The sequence below is a fragment of the Caretta caretta genome, chromosome 10 (assembly GCF_965140235.1).
Source record: "Caretta caretta isolate rCarCar2 chromosome 10, rCarCar1.hap1, whole genome shotgun sequence".
NCBI lineage: Eukaryota > Metazoa > Chordata > Testudines > Cheloniidae > Caretta > Caretta caretta.
In genome coordinates this window covers 81,538,150-81,554,621 of record NC_134215.1, presented here as the reverse complement: position 1 = coordinate 81,554,621, position 16,472 = coordinate 81,538,150, and the positions used below count along the sequence as shown (strand labels likewise).

The 16,472-nt window shown below is 44.1% G+C and overlaps 1 protein-coding gene across 1 annotated transcript in view; it reads left to right on the top strand.

Annotated features, from left to right (window-relative positions):
* Nucleotides 1-2,351: 2,351 nt before the first annotated feature.
* The window catches only part of ITGA11 (integrin subunit alpha 11), a 167,419-nt gene continuing 153,298 nt past the window's right edge, over nt 2,352-16,472 (top strand). The window contains exons 1-3 of the mRNA XM_075133254.1: nt 2,352-2,792; nt 3,305-3,426; nt 7,405-7,540. Of these exons, the coding sequence (XP_074989355.1) occupies nt 7,426-7,540 (115 nt within the window). The 5' untranslated portion in view covers nt 2,352-2,792; nt 3,305-3,426; nt 7,405-7,425. The remainder of the gene's footprint in view (nt 2,793-3,304; nt 3,427-7,404; nt 7,541-16,472) is intronic.

The following is a 16,472-nucleotide window of genomic DNA, read 5'->3' as shown; positions in this document are numbered from 1 at the left end:
AATTGTGCTCCTAAATCACATAGGTGCTTTTGAAAATCCCAGAGAGTAAGGAAATCTATGTTCTATTCCAGAATGACCTTGGGCCAGCCACCGGGGACCATATTTTCATGAGTGCCTACTAATTTTGGATGCCACTGTTTGGAGGTGTCCCATTTAATGCCTCAGGTTGGGCATCCAAAAACCATGACTCACAGGGTCATGAAAAGATTGGGAGAAGTTGTGGGACTTGCATGATGTTTGTAATGGGGGGAGGAGGGGCAGGGCTGCACTATAACTTCCACCCAAACACCCCTCAACTTTTGGAGTGTGTTAAATCTGTATCGAAATTATGAAAAACGGCTCTTCTTTCTTGTGGGTTGACCCAAAGCCCAGGTTCCAAACATCCCTGAACTTAAGTGCCTCAGAGACGTGGATCTGATTCGGCTGCTGTGACCCAATCTTTGGTTTGGGAAGCTCTTTCGGATGCTTCGTGGGAGTGCTGTTGAAGTACAACGTGTTCTTTACGTTACTACGGTGACACCTCGGAATTCTCAGTGTGGTTATTTTTTTGAAGTGGATGTTGCCTGTTCTGGAGAAATGACCACAAGGTATTTGATCCCTAATCTGCCTCTGGAAGAGTCAGAATTCTTGGTAAACGTCAAATGTGGGCTTCGTTTACAGGTTTGACATGTACTCCTGCCACTGCACATTCCAGAGCCTTCCGATCACAGCTTGCTTGGAATCTAGTAGAACAAAGTTGGGGAAAAGTCTGGGTGACTCATGCTTTAATATTGGTTTTGGGTTTTGTTTTGTTTTTAATCTCCGTCATTCACCATATGAGAGGTCAAATCAGATTTCCCATATTATTTTCTTAAGTTTTCAAATCCATTGCCATAGCGACTGTTTTGCCCTCCTCAAAGCTGTCATTAAGACATGACATTGCTTTCCTCTGGGAAAGAAAAATGGCTCCTTGAGCTCAATGTAAAGAGCGCATATGTATTTTTTTAACCTTTCATAGAGCTCTGCTCAGCAAAAATTCCAAATTCCGTGGCTCTGGCAGTGCACAAGAATCCCTAGTTCAGCTAATACCAAACTTAATCCCCATCCAGAGACCAGGAGCTATGTATCTTGCCCGCAGCATTTGTAATCTTGCCTTCTGCTTTAGCTCCCAGACGGCAATGCGAAGAGAAGCCACATCTGTCCACTGTGTGCAGTGTGCTAGGTGTGAGCATACCTACCATTGCTGGGCAGCGACTTCCCCAGTTGAAGCTAATAAATAATGAAGTCCGTATTCCTGCAGGGAAATAGGAACCATACATAAGAGTGTGTTTCATTGTTCCTCGGTTTGGTGGGACCAGTAAAACTTGTGGTTGTGCACTGCAAATGGCATCCTCTGGGCAGCTCTTTACATCAGCCCTTAGCAATCCCCGCCAGATGGGAACAAAGGCCTTTCTTCATTTTGCAAGCCCTGCATGTGAGACACATTCCTGGGTGAACAGCAAGACACCCCCATGGCTGTGATAGTTGGCACATCTACAGCACTTGCCTCCAGGGATTGTGGTGTGGTTGTCCGTGGTTAATGGCTGTAGTCAATTTCCATGCAGTGCTGCTTATGTGGGATCAGGATCAGGCCACGCTGGGGCATGGAGGGGTTGGTTACATTGCTTGTCACTAAACCCTACAAGTGTACACCAGCAGGGAGTCTAGAGATGGGGGAAGTCACAAGAACACCTGTATTGTAATAAGTGATCTGCAATACGGAAAAGATTTGAGAGCCATTGCTCTAAAATACACATCTTTGCTAATCACGCTAGTAACATCCCCTGGCTGTCATTCATGGGGCAACATGATTTACCCGCCTTCTATTCATTGCCTGACCTTAGCTGCGAGGTACCGTGTGTTCTCAGTATAGGTAAAGGTGAACGTGTCATCCAGGAGCAACATGTGTGTAAGCAGTGTCAGGATGAGCTCCACCCTGACATCTGGTGGTGAGGTGTGGCAAGTTGTGGAAAAGAACTTCAGGGGTCGATCTCATTTGCATAGGCACACCCACCACGCCTAGAATGAGACCATAGCTGCCCAAATGGTCACTTTGGCTGCTGTGGGATCCCCAGTGTCTCTGTTATTGGGGCAGGAAGAATAAATTGTTATTACCCTGATTATGGGAACTGTGCTTGGAACTGTACGTGGCCTTTTGTTATGATGGAGGGATTCACCATCAACTAAGTAGCACTCGCTAGGCAAGGGTCATGGGTTCCAAAACTGTGTGAAGGGAGAGAGGCTGGGGACAAGTATTAATACTTGGTGGCATGGGCTCCTTGTTGAGGGCCTTACATGCTAATTGCACTTCCTTCTCTCTCCACTGTGGAATATCAGAGCTAATTTTGATTTCATTAGAAGTCTAGTTATAGGCTGCTGAGCTCACTTTGGGCTGACAGTGCACCAGCACTGGGGCTCCCCTACTACAAGCTGAATTTACCTAAGAGCTGAAATCACTGAGTGTTGTGTTAAGTAGTGGGGGAGCCTGAAGATATATTGTGGAGCAGTTTGCGGGATGGCTGGAGTGCCTTGCGGACCGGCTGGTGAAGCAGTTCGACGCGGAGCAGTTTGTGGATGGCAGGAGCTGCTTGTGGGCCGTGGAGCTGAGTGAAGGAGTTCGTGGGGCGGCTGGCGGAGCGGAGCGCAGCTGAGCGAAGGAGTTCGTGGGGTGGCTGGCAGAGCGGAGCGCAGCTGAGCGAAGGAGTTCATGGGGTGGCTGGCAGAGCGGAGCGCCGCTATGGAGCTACGGGGCGGTCAGCTTCAGATCATGTAAGGTGCCTCTTACCCCCGTCCCATTTCCACCCAGGTTGGGAGGTAAAGCTCCGCAGATAAACTTTCGAACTCTGGGGCTGCTCTGACCAGGGACAGAGACTTTTTGGGGCATTGGACTTTTGGGACTTTGGGTGATTTGGGGTTGCTGGACTCAAGAACCAAAGGGAAAAGGGCATGCCCCAATTTGCTTGGGGTGGGTTTTTTTTGCTCATGGGTTGTGTTATGAATCCTGTTGGTGGTGTTTCCCCAACATAATGCCACATTGTTTCTCTCTGTTATTAAAAGGCTTTTGCTACACTCAGACTATGTGCTTGCGAGAGGGGAAGTATTGCCTCTTGGAGGCGCCCAGCGGGGGTGGTATATATTTGTCCCAGGTCACTGGGTGGGGGCTCAAGCTGGTTTGCATTGTGTTATTGGAATGGATCCCCTAGATATTGAACCCGGCCCTTGTTGCTGCCAACTCTGACGGGCAGAAGGGTTACATGTGCAACTTTCCTTTCGCTCTTCTTTAAAGGACAACAGACACCAAGTCCAGCTGAACCTGCTGCTCAGAGTGAATGCACGAGTTGTGAACTTGTGCGCTCCCCTGGGGTGGAGCCAAACCCGGAAACATCACGAGCCAAACCCGGAGCTCCCGTAAGCATGTGCACAGACATACGAGTGGTTTTGATGCACTGTGGATAAGTATATTGGGCCTGATTCTCCTACAAGTGTAATGCTAATGAAGTCAATGGAATTACTCTGGAGTGAGATCAGAATCAAGCCCATTGAGCTGAAAGTATGATAATGATATTTCCACCCTCTCACATGTTTCTGAGGAAAGTTCCAGTGCGAGTTAAAATAGTACCAGAGGAGAGAAGAGCTGATGACGAATAGTCTGGAGGAGCCAGAGGACTCATGTCATGTTTCTTTTGAACAGGTTTCCACTTTCTTTGTCAGACAGAATGGAAAGTGATTTGAAACATTTCTCTTTCCCTCCTTGCAAATTATTTTGCGGGCTAAGTTACTTTACTGTCACATTTTCCCCTTCAGCAGGGTATGAATCAGGCTCTCCTTTTATGTTCTGTGATTTTATGAACTGCCAACTGCACAAAGCCAGTCTGGCATCTTCTCTTACAGATCCAGCTTGAAATGGCTTTCCCATTTGTATTTGGGACTTAACTTTGCATGTTGCTTCGGTAGAATTGAACTAGAGGAAAGCAAAAAGAATTCATATTTATATTACACAGCAAATGCCTCTGTTCTGGGAGTAGTTTCTCGAAGCAGACGAAAGTCTGTAACAAAAATGTACAGCTCTGAATAATACTGCTGCAGAGCAAGAGAGAAAATAATATTCAGTAATACAATGTACATTTCCCCTACATTTTTATGATTTTTATGGGTGTGGTGATTAATTTCTTTTTTGTAAATTAAACTTATCTGAGCAGCTCTATGAAGCATAATGATTTCCATTGTCGGTACTTAGTGGTAACAGTAATAGCTTTACATTTCGGGCAAAACTGCACCTTCAGTGGAAGGAGGAGAACTCTGGCTTTCCTGCGCATGCGTTTCTGGTTCTCCTGCGTTCCTCAACAGTAACTCGCTCTCAGAACGAGGGGGTTGGGGTTTGAAAATGTCTCGGTGCATGGGGTAGAGGTTTGGAAGAGAAGAGCCCAAGCCTGTAAGGTGCTTGAGTGCCTTTTGAGGGATCCTGAGCATTTTCAGTTCTCACTGAATTCAGCAGCCTGTACCTCGCAGGATCAGATACACGAGCATGAGACTGGACTGGGAGTTGGAAGATCTGAGTGCTGTTCTCATCTTTGCCACAGATTAACGGCTGGGCGACTGTGGGCAGGTCATAGGCAGGGTTCTTTCCAAAGATCCTTTTCTGGGTGCTCAGCAGGGGATCTGGCTGTCCAGCTTGGGGGGCTCAGTGTACCAGGCCAAAGTGCAATGCCAAAAGGGGGTGCTGCTTTTTCTGTGAAAAATCTGCTCTTAAATTCCTCTCCCGTGATCCCACACCACATCTGTGGGCAGAGATGCAAATGGACTCTGGATCGTCTAACTTCCATGCTTGTGCTGTACTGACTAAGACATGCTTCCTGGCTGATTGTAAACTCCTCCTGACCAAGAACTGAAATGAACTACTTTGCAGGCCACGAAATGGAATTTATATCTGAGTAACCCAGAGCTAGCTTTTTCCCAGGGGAATTTTTAATAACCGATTTATTAGCAAGGCAGCACAGATGACTGTTGACTCAAAAGAAGAAATAAACAAAAAGAGACTAAAGAAAAAAGAAAAAATGCTGGCTAAGTAAACAAGTAGAAATTCCTCAGTAGCAAACACTTATTTTAAGGGTAACTGTGTAAACACGGCATTTGAAAAGATGCTTTAATAATGAGGCAACCCCTTGTCTAATATCAAAGGAAGTGCATAAATTCCCTTACTTTAATAGCAGATTAGCAGCTGTTTTGTGCATTGGAGAAAACAGCCCTGCATGAGCATTAAATATAACTTCCTACCAATGCTCACAGTAGAGGTTGGGACCAAGCTAAAAAGCTGAGATTTGGAATCGAATCTGAATCCGAACATCCACAAAGCTCAAGAGGGTTGGATCCAGGGGGCCTCTAGTTAATAGGTGGCCTTGAAGATTTGAGTTTTAAGGTATATCTACGCTGCAGTTAAAAACCCACAGCTGACTCAGCCAGCTGACTGAGGCTAGTGCCAGCTGACTCAGGCTAGTGGGCATCAGACTAAGGTGCTGTTCAACTGCAGTGTAGACATTTGGGCTCAGGATCCCATGATGGGGGAAGGTCTTGGAATTTGCCCTCCAGCTTGAGCTTGAATGTCTACACTGCATTTAAACAGCTTCTTAGCCAGAGCCCAGCTAGCCCGAGTCAGCTGGCACAGGCCAGCCACGGGTGTAATCGTGGTATAGACAGACCGTTAGTGAAAACATCAGTGGAGTGTCCAATCCTTTTCTAAGGTGTCTCTATCCTTTTAAACTCCTTCAAATCCACTGCAGTCCAAATTGTCCTTGGGTCATTATTGCTTTCAGATCACTGGAACTAATTACTCATTTAGGAAGCAGCATTGCAAAAAGTTTCCATGCCGAACAGTCAGATCAGAGGAAATGAGGTACAATGGTCACATTTTCAAAAGCGTCTTCCATTTGGAAAGCACCTGCCTCTTCAATAGATCCACCTTATACTTAAAATGCAGAATACCAGTGCAACTGGTAATCTATCAAATAGGTAGCAACTTGTAAGTTCATCCACAATACAGCACCTCAAAGTAGGAATTATTAAGTAAGCTGTCATTGTTAGGCAGAAATGGTTTTCCCATCTAATGAATATTTCTGAGAGTTCAAAAATGTTTACTGTCCAGAACACGGATGAGAAGTTGAAATCTCAAAAATTTTCATAAGCCAAAAGATTTTGATTTTTTCCCCCCATTTTGGTCAATCAAAATGTTTCATTTCAATAATTATGAAATGTTTTATTTGGATTTTGACCTTTTTTCTTACCTCTTTTTCAGTCTAATTAGCTGAAGTGTCTAAACAAAACATCATTTTGAGCTGGAAACCTGGCATTTTTTTGTTTCGAAGATGTCAAAACAAAACTTTTTGACAATTTTGAAACTTGTTTCAATACATTTTTGAGTCAGGAGATTTGTCGAAATCAATCCTGTTTCACAAACAATTTTCGTTTCAATGAATTGGCATTTTTCAACAGCAACAACAAAAATAGCTTGTGCTGAAAAATTCCTGACCCAGCTCTACTTAGAGTAGGATCGAGTGTCCTCTACTGACTACAGCAAGAGACAGTAATTTTGATTCTATTCCTACCTCTTCCCCAGGTTCGTTTTTGACCTTGGGCAAATTTCTTAACTTCTCTGTGCCTCACTTTGTCCACCTGTAAAATGGGTGTGATAGTAATACCTTAGCGTCATGGAAATGAAAATGGAAAAGACTTATTCGTTCATTTAGTCAATTTTCTAGCCAGTGCGGGCTTATTTGGTCTATACAGTCCCTTATGGTAGGCTGGGTCAGAGCTTTATTAACTCAGGTTGTGATGTAATTTCAAGATCCTTAAAGAAAAGTTGCTTTTCAGAATGCAAAGTACTTTTATCTGCAGTGGATGTTTATGTCTGGAGATTACAGCTGCCTTTATTGCCAAGACAACTTAAATTTGCTAGAATGTTTCTCAAAACTGTTGCAACTTTATTTTAGTTCTTATGGAAGAACATTCTTCAGTTATCTGCAGGGACTTCCTGGCTTTGGCCCTATGCGTATTGCAGCATGAGGCCTTCTGAAATAGGGAAGTCGCACGCCTGTTGATTAATAGTGCTGGTGCTTTCCTACCTGTTATTAAAAGCTTTAGGCCATGGGGGCGGGGACTGTTTCAAATGATGCAAAAGTAGAGGGCTTCCCATTAGGAGAGAAGCATTTTGGCTAAGAGACTAATAAATAAAGCTGATGTGCTGGGAGTCCAGTGCCAGAGGAATTCCAAACAGAGCAGGTTCCAAATCTCTGTTTTCTTGAGGTCAAGTTGCTTTTTAAGAAATACTGAAAAAGCAAATCGTCCTGAGCAGCACTGTTACCTCAACAGAGTTTTCTCTTTGTTCCTTCCCAGTGTTACAATTACACGTCGAGTATGTTTTCTGTCCTCCAAGACAGCTTCTGGAACTGGGCGCTGGTGCGGAGTGCGGCTCGGAGACTTGCAGGCCCAAGACTTCTATCCGAACGATCAGCCTGTTTGCAGGGAGGAGGTAAGTTTTACTACAGTAGCACTGTGATGCCATCGCTCAGAGGTAGATTCGCTGCCTCAGCCAGCCACAAAAGAAGCACTGGAGGGATGCTATTGTACAAGTCAGCCATGCTAATCTATCCTCTTGGCCGCGCTAGCTCCAGGCTAGGTTCACAATCTTCGCCTTGCTCTCTATAGTGGTTCTGCTGGAGGGTCAGGGCCCTCTGTGTTGCTATTTTCTAATCAGCACTGTAGCTTTGCAGACTAATTTCCTGCCATTAGGATCTTATTGTCTACATTAGATTTGACATGAGAAGAGATTCCAATAAACAAAGAAAGAGGGAAGGGATATGGGAGCATAGTCTACAACAGCTGAAGATCAGGAGACATGCTTAATATTCTGCATACCTCTTGCTAGATCCTCTTTGGAGTTTTAAATAAATGAATGTAACGTATTGGGATTGGGGACCCAGAATGGTTATGGTGGGAGTGGGGACCAAGGGGCAAAGCCAGGGCTCTTTATTTGCAGGTGGTGAAGAAATAGGTCCCCAGTTATGGATGCACTTTATTTTTCGTTCAAATCAGACAACAGAGTTTCTGCTGAGACTGCGTGTGTAGGAGTCAGGGGGCCTGTTTCTCCTTCGTCCATGAGTAGAGAGTGGAGGTTGGTGCCCTCTTGAAAAGAAACAGTGGCTGCGAATGGGAGCGTGGTCTCACACAAGCGCAGACGCTGGATGCTGTGTTTGGGAATACCAACTCCCCTGCACCATCAGTGTGAGCAAAGGCTCAGGGAGACGCCATGAATCTAGCACATGGTAAAGACAAACACGCACCCGAAGGCTGCAGGAATATGCTGCCTGACCACGGCAATGCCAGCATTCATTGGTGCTGTGACAGCTGACTGAAAAGCATGGGAGCTTAGCACGGAGTTCTAGCATCCTGGTGGTACAGTGGAAATAAATGCAACTTTTTGACCATACTGCACAGAATACAGAATTCCATAAGGAAATGTGTAAATTTACTGTACGCATGGGATTTGTTTCCATTTTTGTATTCCTACAGTGCTCCTGCTGGGGACATTTGGTTTACTATTTGAATACTAGACTTGTACAGCTTAAGATCCATCATTTCCTGGCTTCATATTAAATTGATAATCTCCGGAACATGCCATCTTTGTACAGCGAGATCATGTGTTGAATCCTGACCAGTTTCACTCTTTGAAGAATTCCAAACTACTGGACAGTTCTGGGATAGTCCTTGAGTATTTAGTTTAATCCTCAAAATGAATTGTGGTGGGAAAAGTCCATATTATCAAACAAGTTGAGGGATGGCTTTTAAGAGTAATTCAGCTGCATTTCATTTTAGTTAGAGATGATCTGAACAGCAAAGCCTGGAGTTGTGTCTGAACTGTCACAGAGTTCCGGGGGTGAATTCAATGACAGTTCTTCATGATTGAGTCAAGCAAGATTTGATCTGGAAAGTGATATTTTGTTGGCTAGTGAGTGGCAGGAACTCCCTTCCATTAGAAGTGCTAACATGCTGTGTACATTAGTCCACAGAGTTGACAGCTAATTTAATGTTGCAACTCCTTTCTTAATGACTATGGAGATACAGGGCTGCCAATGCATATCAAACTATGCCTCGTGAGCCAGACACCCAGGCTTGGCCTTGCGCTAATGGTGTCTATGGCAAATGAATTTGACAAATCGTTCATGTGAACAAAATTGATCCTGTGCACTGTTCACAGTGATTCAATTATTCAGTATCCAGTATTTGCACTTCAGGCTGTGTGATTACTTGGCTAGGTCACCTGCTGTTGGTTTTGCTCTCTGATTTGATGATCTAATCTTTATAAATGGCTATTGTAAAGTACTTTAATTTAGTCACACAGCCAATTCTATTTCGTGATTAAACAAATTCATTCTGTTGACGTTCATCTCAGTGAAGCTTCACGCACACGGATAGTTCTGCAGAATGAACCAAAAAAGGGTCTAGATGTCACCACATCAAAATAATATTCAGAATTCACAGCCCTACCAGTGAATGCTTTCCCGTGCTATTCACCCAGATTTTCATGGAGTATTTAATTGGTTTGTGTTCTTCTGCTGAAGGGCCAAAGAAGGTTGGTTTGGGCTTTAAACCCTCATCCTAAGTGTAGCTGGAATCCATTTCCATTTTGCCTGGGCCATTAGAGTTTTTAGGTAACGTAACCCTTCTGCCTGTGGAGCCAGCAACAACAAGAGGCACCCCCGGATATTAAACCAGGCCCTTAACAAGACAAAGCAGAACCAGCTTGAGCCACCGTCCACGAATCTGGGAAAAGTAGCCCCCGACCCCAGGCGAGTGCTTCCTCACTTGCAAGCCCTGAGACTGCGCAGAACAAAAGCAACCGTTTATTAAAAGGGAAAGGGAATCCTGCATTAACTTGGGAAAACACGGCAACCACCATCTGAAAGCTGGTGCCCCGAAGCAAACGCCCACCCCACAATACGCTGGGCGGTGTCCTTTGCCTCCATTTCCCGCCTTGTGGTGTGAAAGTCTGACGACCGCATGTCCCTTTCATACATCACTCCCTCTCCCTCCGCCATGCCCCACTCACAGGCTGTTGTCCTGGGTCAGCGAAGGCCAGAATTCAGAGTACGTTCAGGTGGGTTTGCCGTCCACCCCCCCAAAAGGAGGTGCAGGACACACGCCGAGCAATGCCTCTTCTGCCACCGCCACTGTACTCCCCCACTGCTTGCCACAGCTGTTGCCACACAATCTCTACCATCGCTGGGCACTTGCTTCTGCCGCCGTTCAACTCTGCCACTCCTGCAATGCAGCATCCCGAGGGTCCTCCACTTAGCCCAGCTCCTAGAGATTTCCCTGGGGAGCAGGGAACCTCTCAGCAGCTGCCTCTTCGTTCTTTCAGTGCAGCACTGTCTGCGCACTCGGTCTAGGGCTCAGTCCCTAGACCCACTCATTAGTGATTTCAGTTCTAGTAATCGCTGAACAGAAACAAGGACTTTCAAATGAGTCAGATCAGCTCTGTCTTTAAACAGTGGAGACGCAAGGGTCAAACAGTGTCTAGGACGCTTCAGGTTCATGTAGGAACATCTGTCCCCACCCCCTCTCATTTTCACTGTGATTGGGCATCCCTCCCTCCCCCTGCTTTCCAGTGAGGTTCGGTTTAGGGTGAGCCCCTCAAACCGGGCAGGCTAAGTCCATTTTGGCTGCCCTTTACTCATGCAATAAGGGTAACAACATTTCATTACCCCTACGGTCAATGCTAAAGTGAATTGTAACCCAAAGACCAGCCAGAATCGATCACTTTGGCAAAGCAGCTCTGTCTGCTGAACGCCTCCGCGGAATAGGTGTGTATATGCAAACACGGTCTGCTCCTGAGGTCTTTTCCCTCGATTTGTCCCTAGGAATCAGGGGCTCATTCAGACCCTCCTTAGAGTAACATTAAAAAGGTTTACTATTGTTAGAATGAGCAGCAGTCACGCTACTGAATCAACGTTCAACAAACCAACTCTTAATTCATTTGGTAGGATCAGTGTCTGCACCTGACTAGCCGTCTCAATGTACAGCACAATATGCAGAGATGAACAGCAGGAGACCATTATCCCAGGATGGACCAGTCTACTCCAATTATTGCAGGTGTATTTTGGATGATATTTTTGTCTTTCCTCTCTCGGTGCCTGGCGTTGCTTTCCTGACTGTGGGGCTTCCCCTACATCCAATAGCTGAATTGCATTCAGTGCTAGTAAACTACAGGATTTGCTAATGGATTGCATGTTCTGAACATGATGCATTGCATAGCCACTGCTAAAATTGCCATTAAATCACAATTGATGCTAACTTCATGAGAAACACCTGCATAGTAACCTGCATCACTGATCTCCCATTAACTCCCAATTACTATATGATTAGTTTGTCATTTTATGAAAGCAGTCCTTACAATGAAGAATGACTGCATGTTTCTGGTGCAGCTGATGGTTAAAATACCTCAAAAATATCCCCACAATAAATTCCAGTTATTCTGACATCTGTATTAATTTACTGCAGCCTTTTTGTTTTCATTCCTAGACTCTGTGTCTTTACATTCCCTGTATCCTAATTTAACTCTTCAAAAACCCAAAGAACACAAGCATCCAGCATATCAAGCATCAGTTGTGAGGACGTGTCTGCAGGAGGAAAACCCGAAGTTTAGGAAAGAAATGAGTGGTTGTGAAAAAATGTACAATGAACTTCTGTGACCCTCTGCTAGCTTCTGAGTATCTTGAATGGAGGGAAAATAAGATCACTCAAATCCATGAAGTTGGTAGACGTGGGCTTTCTTCCGATTTGAGATGGGCTGGGGTGGGGGTCTGTGTTGAGCTCTGGATTCATTCTAGGCAAGTTTGGCCTGGGAGTCAGGGCCGAGGCATTGTATATAAATCAAAATTTTGGGACTTAAAATTAGTCCTTTATTTTCCTAGGGACATCTACTGAAGTCAATTTCCATTGGGCAAGCTGTGTGTGGTTTATTGAGTCATTCATATTTTTAGTAATTATATATTAAGAGCCTAATTCTCCCCAATGGGCGAATTCAGGATTAAGGGCTGCAAAATTGACTCCTTAGTAAATGAATTAAATAAAGCCAAATTCTGCCCTGTTACACTGGTGTGAATCTAGAGTCTTTCCACCTACAACAGAGACTGCAGCTTTACATCAATGTAACTGAGAGCAGCATGTTTCTCATGGTGTTGTTTTAGCATATTAACTGGATTACACACTACTTAATTCCAAGAAATTAAGTATTCATTCCCTTGATGAAAACCAATTCTACCTAATTCAGCTACATGGATTTAACATAAATTACTGAACATTTCTTGCAGAAAGGAAACATTCTTTTACTTTTGAGTGGATAAAACACAATATCATGGACCAATTCATGTTAGCAGCAAACGATGAGTAAGCAATTAAAATGAGCCCCAGCTTTAGGGGTCGGGTATAGCCTTGGCAATGCTGAAATCTCATGAGTTTTCTGCTATTGTGGACAAACAATCCAAGTAACGGCTGGTGTCACAAACTTTTGTTTTTTCAGATGGGATCTGGTCCCCTGTTCTGGCCTGGAACTGAAACCTTCAGTTCAGGTTCAGATCTACAAATTTCTTCGATTTATATTTCACAAATGACCAGTGTGACTCCCCCAACCAAGGGAGGATGGAACAAAGTAGTTAGATGGGTTACTTTAATTTTTCTGCTGCCTCCATGCTTTTTGACTACTCACCATGGATTTTTTAAGGCTCTGGTATTTCTTACAGAAATGTAGTGGGGTAGGTAGGCAGGGCCTAGCACAAAACTTGGATTCAGATTTTTAACACCAAGGAGTTTGGAGGTTTTTTTTAGCCTGTTAGAGAATGGCCAGTTGAATTTGGGGGTCAGACCCTGAACCCCGCCAAAGCTCAGAGGAAGGGCTGGCTGAAAACTTTTCATCAAACCTTTTTCCAATGGAAAATTAGGCTTTTGAGAAAAACCAAATTTATTGCAAAAACTGTTGGCTTTCTGCAGAAAAATTAGAGTTGTTTTTCTCAAGACCAAAATCTTCATCTTCCGCCAAAAAGTTTCAGTGTTTGGCTGAAAATTTTGGGTCTTGTAAAAACAAGAAAATGACAAAAACAACCCCTCCACACACACCAAAAACCCCCACAAGTTAAATTTTCTGCAGGAGAAAAAAAAAACATTTTCCAGTCAGCTCTGTTCAGAGGTGTTTAGAGCCAAGGTTTTATTTCTGGCACGTCTCTAGCTGTTGGTGGGAGTTAAGGGACTGAGTCAATGGCAAAGCCTCCAAGCGAGCGTGTCAATTTATTGGGCTCGTGGTTAACTTGGGGGAATGACTCCAAAAAGTGCCTGCAATGTGCACAGAACCTCTCATTCTTGTCATCTGGGAGCCTGCTGAGAACCGGGAGTGGGTAAGCCCCCAAGGGGCTGATGAGAACAAAGGGCATGAGAATAGAGAATGCAGGGGGGACAGGAAGTCATCAGCTATAGAGGAAAAGAGGGAAAAGGGATCCTTGGCAGAAGCTCATATACTATGGTCAAGAGGTTGTCATGGGCAGTGCATGTAAGTAACGGATGAAGCTACTATTGCAGAGCTACTGTGCAAGTATTATCTGCATTACCGTAGCACCTGGTAGCCCCAGTCAAGGACCAGGACCCCACTGGGCTAGGCACTGTTCAAACACAGAACAAAAAAGACAGTCCCTGCCCCATGGCGCTTCCCGTCTAACAAGAGACAATAGCCGGATATAGACAGTTGTAGTCTGAATGAAATCAGCGGAATATATGAGTTTGGAAATGTAGCAGCAGAATAAATCAGAAGCCTAATCTGTTATTCAAATCTAAAAGCCTCTACCAGATGTGGCAGTCCAGTATGGAAAGAAAGAAATACACGCAAGGTTCACAGGAAATATATGGTAGTACATTTCTATTCTGCCATCAATAGCGCTAGCTTGTGTTAGAGACGAACTCCCCACCCCCGTCTTTTTCACTCTGTTGTAAAAGAAATAAATTGTACTATCACTGTAATTGCTTGTACAAAGCCAAAAAAAAAAAAAAAAAAAAGTGGCAAAGCTTTTCCTAGTCTAGTTCCAAACATCTGATGGTTTTTGTTAGGGATCAATTGTTTCTTTCCACAATCAGTTATTTGTGCGAGAGATGTTTATACCCTCTCTATCTTCATTTCCCACAACGAAATGTTGCTATCAGCTCACAAATTTTCCTCCAAAACGTATAAAAACGTTGAGACTCTCCAGCGTTGCCGCTGCTGTTTTCACTAAGGATCATAATCAACTGCTGCAATTTAAAAAAAACAATCAGCTCTTTCTGTTTAAACAATAAACTTTGGTAGAGAGAGAGCATATCCGTCTGATGGTTGCATCCTCTTCTCCTTGTTCTCATACAAAGAGGCGTAAATCTAACCCCAGCCGCTGGGGAGATGCATTCAGCTCAAATTTGGCTCTGCTGTAGTGAAAAAAAATTGGAAATGACTATCTGGCCTAGATTAAATAGACCGCTGACTAGGACAATGATCCAGCTACAAAAGAGGAAGATAGTTCTTAATTTGCACCAATTTTTTCCTCCTGCGGTATTAATCCCATCAGATGACTAGCAATGAAAACCTTCTTTTGCAGTGTCTGTAACCCAGGATAACCTATGCTGTTTAATTTTCCAGATGGGTACAGTGCAATGTCACCATAACAGCTCAGCTTTTCTGAAGTGATTTCGTTTCCAGGTCCCTCCCTTGTCATTATTTCCTTCTCTCATTTCCCCAAAGATCGTTTCAGCGAACAGTTGTTTACATTTTCAAAGTATTACATCAATATTATCACAATGAAGCTTTATTTTCCTTTGAACTTCTGGCATTTCTAGCTCCTGCCAAGAAGATCAGCAATATTAAGATGTCTGAATGTGATTTCTAATAACACAGCAAAAAAGACTCCTCAAAACAATATAGCCATATGAATCACTGTAAAATGCGAACTATGCAAACGCTGGCTTTTCAGCGGATCTACCAAATAAGACTACATCCTGCATTAATTGATGAATCATTCTGAATAGTGGATAAACTTGAGAGATTGGCAAGCTTCTTACAGCCAATTCACAAGCAGAAAAAGTGACAAAATTTATCTAAGCAACTTCTTCACCCCGCTCTACCTAAACAATTTGAGAAAAAGATTCTCTTTGCCTTCAGAGCTGGTTTTAAACTCAAAACCTATGAGGATCAACACAATCATCTCCCACCCTTTCCCAGTTATTGGGGTCAACATGAGGTAACGTGGCTTCCTCAGATGTTGAATTAGTCTGTATGATAAGAGAAAAGGCTCACAGAATTGCTCATCTGCAGTACCTTTTGGTGACAGATTGGAGTGTGGTATGATCAGGCCTGCTCACATGATACTTACATTCCCATTCAAATTATTAGAGCTGCAAAATTGGGGGAGAGGGGGAATTTATGAAAAAAATCTATGTATAGCACACAAAATGGAATAATATTTATTTTCTTTAAAAAAAATTTGTGAAATATCTTTTACTCCCCCCCTGCCCTTTTTATTTCCCTTTTTGCTGAGGGGTTCAACACAATAAGTAGTGTCCATGGGGAATGGGCATTCTTTACTTTTTACTTTTTCCCCTCTGTAACTTTTCCAACCTTCCTCCTCTCTCAAAAAGTTCCAGGGTGGTAGAGTGACCGAATTCCATTGTTCCTTTTGCCACGTGTCACTTTTCCAAAGTTACAGAACATCCAGCTGAGAGGGCAGGGCCCTTGTGCGAAGACTGGGAGGGGAGGTTGTTTCCAGGAAGTTCATATCAGATGAGGCTCCCCAGAACATCTGTGAATCTAGACCCCAGTTTGTGCAACTGTGACTCTTGTGAGTTAGGAATTGTCACACCAAGAACAGAGTGATCTGCAGCAACCTTTCTGAGCCATTTATACTGGGCCAAAGTGAAACGCTTTTTTCAGCCCCTTTTCTGAGCTCTTCTCTATTGGGAATTCCCTGCAACGGCAACCACTTTAAACAATGGGAGACCCTGGAAATTTCTGCTTCCGCTGCTCACTTTCTAGAGGCAATTATCCCAAAGCTTAGCTATTATCTGAGTTTTCCATAAAGAGTGTTAGCATCATTAATGAGTATGATGTGAACTCTGGGAAAGTGCTGGATTTTTCCTCTGTCCTGAAAGCAATGAATGTGGCCACCCGCTCCTGCCTGGAAGGGCCTAAAACAGCCCTGGGAGAGGGCTGGGGCAGGGGAAAAGCTGGGCTCATTGGCAGAGCCGTCATAGCTGGGGGCCATGCCCCAAACAGATCCAGCGAGCCTTATGAAAGCCAGGAACAGAAGAACTCCCTCTCTAGCCCTGAGAGGGAGGGACCTGGCTGTAGAGACGTGAATAGAGGACCTAGTTTGGAGCAGGGCTGGGGAAAGGCCAAG